Consider the following 9,510-nt stretch of genomic DNA (forward strand, 5'->3'; position numbering starts at 1 on the left):
AGGGTCTGAGCTGCTCACGGCGTGGACGGGTGTGATGACCATTTGCATTATTAGCTCTTTATTATATAGAATTCTTTGTGTATGATTTCATAGTATCTCCCAATGGAGTAGATGAGCCTCTTTCACTTCTTAATGACTTTTAGTTTAGCGCTATGATTTGCTCTGGCCAACAGAATGTTAGTAAACACAATACGAGCAGAGGTTTCACATGGGTTTACAAAAAAGGGTTTGGCCTTTGTACCTCAGACATTTGCCAGGTAAAAAGCATGCTCTGAATAGCTGTTATAGCCAGAAAGAGTGGCTGTGGAGAGACCTGAACCCAATCCACAACTGGTCCACAGACGTGAGTAAGAAATAAATGCCTGAATTATATATATGCCACTGAATTAACTAGAACTCTAGCTTTTTTCAACCTATTAACTAGCAACCCACTCTGCCACACAAAGATACATTAAATCAACTATCATCGAAATTCAAATTTACCTCGTGCATAGATCATTCAACTAAATGATTATGAAGCTCAAAATGCATAAAATGTTGCCTTTAGAATTCTAGTTGGGGGCTGTTTGTTATGTAGCTTTACTGCAGCAGAAACCTGACTAACAGACCTATGGTAATTATTTTTCTCTTTATTAAACACTGTTAATAGTGAGAGAGGCTTCTATTTGTCTTATCTGTAGGTCTATAATAAAAATGTACTCTAGCTTTTTTCAACCTATTCAATTACAGAAATCTTTCTCTACCTTGGAAGACCAAATCTAAACTCTTACCCAAAACAAATAAATACAAACACTCACTTCATTTATCTTTCTGGCTTTTCAATCACCAAACAATACCCAAATCTAATTTTATGCTATTTGAAAAGTCAATTTTCTAATTTTGAGGGTAAGAGTAAGACACTATACCTGGATGTTTTGCTTGCTTTGCATTCTCAATCTCTTCCAAGGCTCCAGACCTTTTTTCCTTAGCAACACCCTTTCATAATGATCTTTGGCTATTGCTTCCAGCTGCTGGTTCCTCTTAATTCTCTTCTGCTGCTCCAGTTCTTTCTGAAAAAAATTAAGAAGTAAAAATGGTGAGGAGGGACCAAGATGACAACATAGGAGGCTCCTGAACTTCCTTTTTCCTTCAGATGCACTGAATATACACAGAGAATTGCCTCTGGAAGAAATCTAGAAACAGTTGAATGACTTCCATATTGGGCGAGTGAGAAAATACCCACGTTGAAAGGCTGAGAAACACTTTTGTCATAAACTCATAGTTGGCACAGCACCATACAATAGGGAGGGAACTCCCAACTCCCAGCTTGCATTTAGACTGCACATCTAAAACCCCAATTTTTAAAACAACCACCCCAAACACCTGGATTTGAAAAACACTGGAGCTTATGTCCACAAGACACACAGAACTATAGCAAAGAAACAGTTCTTACTGGCTGAAAACTTCCCTAACATGGGGAAAGAAACAGATATCCAAATCCAAGAAGCCCAAAGGGAAAAATAAATAAATAAATAAATAAATAAATAAATAAATAAATAAATAAATCACACACACACACACACACACACACACACACACACACACACTAGAGGCCCAATGCACAAAATTTGTGCAAGGGGCTTGGTCCTCACAGCCCCAGCTGCCTCAGCCCTAGCAGCCCTAGCTGCCTTGTGGCCTTGAGGCCCCGCTGCCCCCGCCCATTGGTCGTTCTGGGAGGTCGTTCCAGAAGGTCGTTCTGCCACCTGGTCTAATTAGCATATTAGCTCTTTATTATATAGGATGACTCTAAAGAGACACACACCAAGACACATTATTATTGAACTGTCAAAAGTTAAAGACAAGGAGAGAATCTTAAAAGTAGCAAGAGAAAAGCAACATGTTACATATAAGGGCAATCCCATAAGACTACAAGGGGATTTTCAGCAGAAATCCTGAAAGCCACAGGGAGTGGAGTGATATAGTCAAAGTGCTGAAATAAAAAGGACTGCCAACCAGAAATGCTCTACCCAGCAAAAGTGTCCTTTAGAATTGAAGGATAAAGGGTTTCCAGACAAACAAAAGCTGAAAGAGTCTATCACCATTAGATCAGCCTTATAAGAAAGGCTAAAGGGACTTCAAGTTGAAACAAAGGATGAAACATATGAAAGTATAAATTTGCTGGTAAAGGCAAATTCAGAACACTCTGATATGTAAATGGTAGTAAATGAATCACTTATAACTCTAGATCAGCGGTTCTCAACCTGTGGGTCGCAACCCTTTGGGGGTCGAACGACCCTTTCACAGGGGTCGCCTAAGACCATTGGAAAACACATATATAATGACATATTGTTTTTGTGATTAATCACTATGCTTTAATTATGTTCAATTTGTAACAATGAAATTGGGGGTCACCACAACATGAGGAACTGTATTAAAGGGTCACGGCATTAGGAAGGTTGAGAACCACTGCTCTAGATAAAGGTTAAAAGACAAAGTGTTAAAAATAACTATAGCTATGATAAGTTGTTAATAGATAAACAATGTAAAAAGATATATATTATGACATCAAATACATAAACAGTAGTGTAAAAATAGAGCTTTTGTATGCATTGAAAGTTATCAGCTTAAAATAGACTATAGCTGCAAGACATTTTATGTAAGCCTCATGGTAACCACAAAATATAAACCTATAGTAGATATACACACACAAAAAAGAGAAAGGAATCAAAGCATAACAACTAGAAGAATCATCACATCAAAGGAAGAAAGAGAGGAACAAAAAACTATAAAACAGCAAGAAAATAGTTAACAAAAGACAATATAAGTCTACACCTATCAATAATTACTTAAATGTACACAGACTAAATTCTCCAATCAAAAACATACAGTGGCTGAATGTGTAAAAAAAGAAGACCCAACTGTATGCTGCCAACGAGAGGCTCACTTCAGCTTTAAGAACACACACACAACCATTTGCAACAGCATGGATGGAACTGGAGAGCATTATGCTAAGCGAAATAAGCCAGTTGGAGAAAGATAAATATCACATGATCTCACTCATATGTGGGATATAATGATCAACATAATTTGATGAACAAGAATAGATCCAGACACAAATGGCAGGGGAGGGGGGTGGGCTAGAGAGCCACTAAAGGACTTGTATGCACGCATATTAGCAAAACCAATGGACACAGACACTGGGGCAGTGGGGACTTGCCTGGGGTGGGAATGGCTGGGGGGTGGGGGTGGGGGGTTAATTGGGGGAAAAAGGAGATCTATGTAAAACTTTAGACAATGAAAAAAAGATTCAATAAAATATAAAACAATGAAGAAAAAAAAAAGAATACACACAGAATGAAAATGAAGGGGTGGAAAAAGATATTCCATGAAAATTGAAACTAAAAGAGAAAGGGTAGCTATACTTATATCAGACAAAATAGACATTAAGCCAAAAACTTAACAAGAGACAAAGAAGGTCATTATATCAGGATAAAGGGGTCAACTCATCAAGAGGCTATAACAATTGTAAATATTTATGTACCCAACATCAGAGCACCTAAATATACCAACATACTGAATGGAGAAATAGACAACAATACGATAACAGTAGGGAACTTCAATAACTCACTTTAAACAATGGATAGATCATCCAGACAGAAAAATCAATAGGGAACATTGGATTTAAACTACGTGTTAAACCAGATGCACCTAACAGACATATACAGAACATTACATCTAACCGCAGCAGAATGCACATTTTCTCAAGTGCGCATGAAACATTCTCCAGGGTAGATCATATGTTAGGCCAGAAAACGAGTCTTAATAAATTTAATAGATTAAAATCATATCAAGTGTCTTTTCTGACCATAATGCTATTGAATTAGAAATACAATTATATATTCATTCTTTATACAATAAATCTCCCAAATTGATTTCATTCACTTCCAGAGCAAGAAAAATATTGACATGTTTTGACTCCCAGATTCCTTTCTATAATCTTGATGTCTAGACTTATATATTCACCTGCCTATCTGACATATTTATTTGGATGTCTAATAGGCATCTCACATTTAACATGTCCCTCTTGTAGAGGCCTTTCCTCCTCAGCATCCAGCAGCTCAAATATCACCTTCCAGAGAGACCTTTCCCATCTTGCTTCCCCTATCAGACCTTCCCTTCCCTACTTCTTTCACTGTTACATATTACCTGTTTTCCCCAGCTAGCATATACATTTTTGAGGGCAGGGCTTTTGTTTGTCCTCTCCACTGCTCTATTCTAACACCTAGAACAGTGGTCGGCAAACTGCGGCTCGTGAGCCATATGCGGCTCTTTGGCCCCTTGAGTGTGGATCTTCCACAAAATACCGACTTCTGCGCATGGGCCACGAAGTTTCAATCGCACTGTACATGGCGCCCGCACGTGGTATTTTGTGGAAGAGCCACACTCAAGGGGCCAAAGAGCCGCATGTGGCTCGCGAGCCGCAGTTTGCCGACCACTGACCTAGAACAATGCCTAGTACATAGTAGATTCTATAAAGATATTTGTTAAACAAACAAATATGCTTGTTAAGAAATTATGGAAGGGGGGTAGGGGAGGCCAGGGGATTGTCAAGGGCGGGGAAAAAAAAGGGACACATATGTAATACCCTTTGTAATACTTTAAGCAATAAAAAAATAAAATAAAATAAAATAAAAAGAAATTATGGAAGACTTAAAATCTTACCTGGTCTTCTCTGATAAATTTATCTTTTTAACCACAAACTTCATCAACTGTCTATCAATCAAAAGCATATTTATATAGCCATAAAAGTCATTGTCTGATAAGGGTTACTAGAAAGTAAGCTTTTAACAAAAATGAGCACTGAGATGTTAGGAGGGGTTTAGATTTTTATTTTTAAAAGGTCATTGTGTGAGACCTGTGAATGGCCAGGTTACTGCTGCACCTGACACTAAAGGACACTAAGCCACCATTGGACTATCATTGACCATCCTGTCCCAGGTGGTACTTCCTGCCATTACCAGTGGCTCCCTCGCTGAAGAATGAAGCACATCTAGGTCCAGGGGAATTGCAGGTAACAAGGAACTTTCAGAGGGGACAGCCAAGTCTTGATCCTGACCCTGGAGGACTTTTTCCTCAATATGGAGGACAAATAGGTCATGAGCTTTTTCCTGAGAAATTCTTCCAGTTCCTTTATCCTAAAACTGATATCACAGGACTTACCTTGCATTTTCTATCTAAAGAAATATATGTGAGTTCCCTAGAGAACTTCTTTACCATATCAACAGTCGGGTTGATTATCTATGTAATTAGAAATTATGGTACCACTTTTGCACAATTTGCTGATAAACTTGAGCAAAAATGTACCCAACTAAAAGAGGTGAAGCAGGCTTCCATCAAGCACATACAGAATATGACTGACTTTGAGACGTCAGGCACAGGTTCAGAAATGTAATTATCTTTTTGATGTCCAGAAGAATAACACTGCTATGGCCTTGAAAGTCGCTGACTGTGAATGGCTCTATAAAGTATAAAGGAGGTAAGAATCACCTCAAAAAAGGAATAAGACCACAAAAGATAAACTGGGTGGAGAAACACACTGTGTGGAGCATCTATGCTAGAGCAAAAGGAGATAAAGGCCTGGGACATTTTAGAGCTAAAGCTCTTGGCAAAGAAAGCTCAAACACATCCAGTCTGGAAATGCATCTATCTCAATTGAGACAGCTACCAACAATTGACTTACTTAATAGAAACTAGTCTATGTGACAACATCTTTTTGTCTATTGTTGGGGACTGAAATTATATTTCATGTTTCCTAAAAAGGAAAGATTTCAGCTTACTATAGTGAGAGAAATTAACTTATTGGTCAGTAATGTATTTCTCATCCTTCTTGCCTTGCACAAGCTGTATTCTCCCAGCAAGAAAAAGCTGGACAGACAGCAAATTAATAACTTTTTATGAACCAATCAGAGAAGTGAAGCCATTACAAATCTGGAGAGACAGGCACCTTTAGGGAGACACAGGACCCAAGCATTTGCTTATCTGAGGCAGAAGCCACCATACACCATATGAGCCAGTAAGACGATTAAACTAGAAATTTTGGCAAATTGCTGGAGGCCAAGGGTAGGCCAGCATGAGAAAGGTGAAAGCTCCTGGGGTCATAGTTATAGGGAGGTTCCCCCGCTTTGTGCAGGCCTTTGTTCTAGGAACTCCACCAGGCTCTCAAAGAGAGGATCAAGGAGAGTCCAGAGAGGTTCCCACCATGGTTCCGCTGGCAGGGAGAAAAAGCAACCACTGCAAAATCTGCCCAGACCATTCTCCCTTAGGAAAAAAAGACTTCATCTGCAAGTGGCACCACCTGCGCGCACTGATGGAATGCCACTGCCGCTGTGGGAAGGGGACTCTGTCTAGGCCACTGCGCTATCTCACCTAAGTGGAGGGGGAACCTCACAGAGTGATGGCCTTTCTGGTCACAGACTGTACACTGGATACTAAAAGAAGGGAACAGAGGGCAGGGAAAATCTCTACTTCTAAAGTAGGAGCAGAAATTCTCCTGAATGCCCAATATTGTGCACTCCAAAGAGTGAGATTTAATCAGAACATTAGAGAATGCTACCCCTTGTCCATACCCTACTCAGCATGCTAACAAACCTCCAGTAATAACAATGGAGTACAGCTGAGAGAGCTGCTAAGAGACAGATTCTCTCTGGAGAACAGTACAAAGGGAAGACCTAAGGCCAAAAGAGGAGACAAAACAAGTCACCAGAGGAAACTGAAGTGTATGGTACCCACAGCAACAACAAACCTCAACAATAGTAATCATTAACACACTTCAAAAACAGCCCTACTCTTGGCTAGATTATCACACATCTCCACACTAAAAGCCTGTTTATCTCAGTTTCTATTGTCCTGTACAACATGTCTGGCTTGCAAATATATATATTCTAGAGGCCCGGTGCATGAATTTGTGCATGGGTGGGGTCAGGCCAGTGGGGGTGGGGTGGGGGTTGGGGAAGAGGACGCGAGGGAGCTGATTGGGGCCAGGCCAGCCGGGTGGGGCCACAGTGTGCATCATAGAGACTGGTCGTTCCGGTTGTTCTGGCATCCGGTCACTTGGCTTTTATATATATAGATATGTTGGTATGTCAAATATATACAGGGTTCCCCCCAAAAGGTATACACACTTAAATAGCTGATAGCTCAATTTTGAAAATAAATTGTATTTTAATAAATATTGCCTTTATAATTATTAAAAGTTTGTGTATATCTTTTTTTGGGGGGACACCCTATATATATAACATACCAAAAGACAAAAAATAAAGCCTGAAAAGGTAAAGCAATCATCAGAAGAAGAATCAGATATGATAAAGATGTTGGAAATATCAGAGAGAGGTAATTTTAAATAATCTATGATAATAGTGAAGGCTATAATGGAAAAGGTAGTCATCATTCAATATCAGACAGGTAATGTTAGCAGAGACATGGACAAATATAATAAAAGTAAAATGAAAACATCAGAAATTAAAAACAGGGTAACAGAAGTGAAGAGAGCCTTCAATGGGCTCTTCTCTAGATGTTACCCAGTTAAGGGAAGAATCAGGTAACCTGAAGTTAGGGCAATAGAACTTATACAAACTGAAAAGTAAAGAGAAAAAAGACTGAAAACACAACAGATCATCCAAAAGCTGAGCGACAATACCAAACAATGTAACACAAGCATAGGTGGAATCCCAGAAAAATGGAGATGAAATATTTGAAGAAATGAGTAAACATATTATAAAATAACTGACCACATATCTAAGAAACTTAGAGACCACTAAGCAGGGGAAAACAAACAAACCACACATACAAATATTATATTCAAAGTGTTGAAAGCCAAAGGCAGGAAAAAATCTTGGAAGGTAGCTGGGGGGGGGGGGGGAGGGAAACTCACCTTACCCATTGTTATGGACTGAATATGTATGTCCAGATAGATACATTAAAGCTCTAACCCCCAGTTTGGCTGTATTTGGACATAGGGCCTCTAAGGAAGTAATTAGGGTAAAAATGAAGTCTTAAGGGTGGGATTAGTGTCCTTATATGAAGAGAAACCAGAGAGCTCACATGCTCTCTCCCCTTCAATGTGCATGCACTGAAGAAATGCTATTGGTGGACACAGCGACAAGCTAGGAAGAGAGCCCTCACCATAAACCAACCATGCTGGACCTCTGATCTCAGACTTACAGCCTACAGAACTGTGAGAAAATTAATTTTTGCTATTTAAGCCACCTACTCTGAGGTATTCTGTTATGGTAGCCTGAGCAGACTGACACCTATAAAGGAACAAAGCTAAGAATTAAAGCAAACTTTTTGGTTTTCTTGCCAGAAACCAGCCAAGCAAGAAGACAATGAACTAACATCTTTTTTTTTTTTTTCAAGCAGAAAAATATTTTATTTTTTTTTATTTTTTTTCAGAATTTTTTATTTTTTTTATTTTTTATTTTTTTTATTCTTTTTAAAAAAATATTATAATAAGTATTACAAAGGGTATTACATATGTGTCCTTCCCCCACCCCCCGCCCTTGACAATCCCTGCTCTCCCTTACCCCCCAGTGTCTTATGTCCATTAGTTATGCTTATATGTATGCATACAAGTCCTTTGGTTGATCTCTTACTCCCCTCCCTTCTGCCCCCCAACCCTCTCTGGCCTTCCCACTGCAGTTTGACAATCAGTTTGAGGCAGCTCTGCCTCTGTATCTATTATTGTTCAAACGTTTGTAATGGTCTTTATTATCCATGAATGAGTGAGATCATGTGGTATTTTTCTTTCATTGACTGGCTTATTTCACTTAGCATAATGCTCTCCAGTTCCATCCATGCTGTTGCGAATGGTAAGAGTTCCTTCTTTTTAACAGCAGCATAGTATTCCATCGTGTAGATGTACCACAGTTTTCTAATCCATTCATCTACTGATGGGCACTTAGGCTGTTTCCAGATCTTAGCTATGGTGAATTGTGCTGCTATGAACATAGGGGTGCACATATCCTTTCTGATTGGTGTTTCTGGTTTCTTGGGATATATTCCTAGAAGTGGGATCACAGGGTCAAATGGGAGTTCCATTTCCAGCTTTTTGAGGAAACTCCATACTGTCTTCCATAGTGGCTGCACCAGTCTGCATTCCCACCAGCAGTGCACAAGTGTTCCTTTTTCTCCACATCCTCTCCAGCACTTGTCGTTTGTTGATTTGTTGATGATAGCCATTCTGACAGGTGTGAGATGGTACCTCATTGTTGTTTTGATTTGCATCTCTCGGATGATTAGTGACTTTGAGCATGTTTTCATATGTCTCTTGGCTTTCTGAATGTCCTCTTTTGAAAGGTGTCTATTTAGATCCTTAAGGCAGCGAAGTCTTGCAGAGCCAGAGCAGCTCAGGGAGACTTCCAGAAGCCGCGGAAAGGGGACGCACCTTGGCCTGAAGGAGTATGTTTGGAACTTTTTTGTGGGAACCGCTCTGAGGCTCTGAGCCACTTTTCCCAACTGGCTCTGCAGATGTAT

At 39.5% G+C, this 9,510-nt stretch overlaps 1 protein-coding gene and 1 pseudogene across 4 annotated transcripts in view; one reads left to right on the plus strand and one right to left on the minus strand.

Annotated features, from left to right (window-relative positions):
* Nucleotides 1–899: 899 nt before the first annotated feature.
* CCDC191 (coiled-coil domain containing 191) overlaps nucleotides 900–9,510 on the minus strand; it is a 67,895-nt gene continuing 59,284 nt past the window's right edge. For all 4 annotated transcript variants that reach the window (XM_014462701.2, XM_023760660.1, XM_023760658.1 and 1 more), the window contains one exon: nucleotides 900–1,049. In XM_014462701.2, coding sequence (XP_014318187.1) covers nucleotides 900–1,049 — 150 coding nt within the window. The remainder of the gene's footprint in view (nucleotides 1,050–9,510) is intronic.
* On the plus strand, nucleotides 4,488–5,695 carry LOC111827579 (annotated as a pseudogene).

This window comes from Myotis lucifugus, unplaced genomic scaffold (assembly GCF_000147115.1).
Source record: "Myotis lucifugus unplaced genomic scaffold, Myoluc2.0 scaffold_188, whole genome shotgun sequence".
In the NCBI taxonomy this organism is placed as follows: domain Eukaryota; kingdom Metazoa; phylum Chordata; class Mammalia; order Chiroptera; family Vespertilionidae; genus Myotis; species Myotis lucifugus.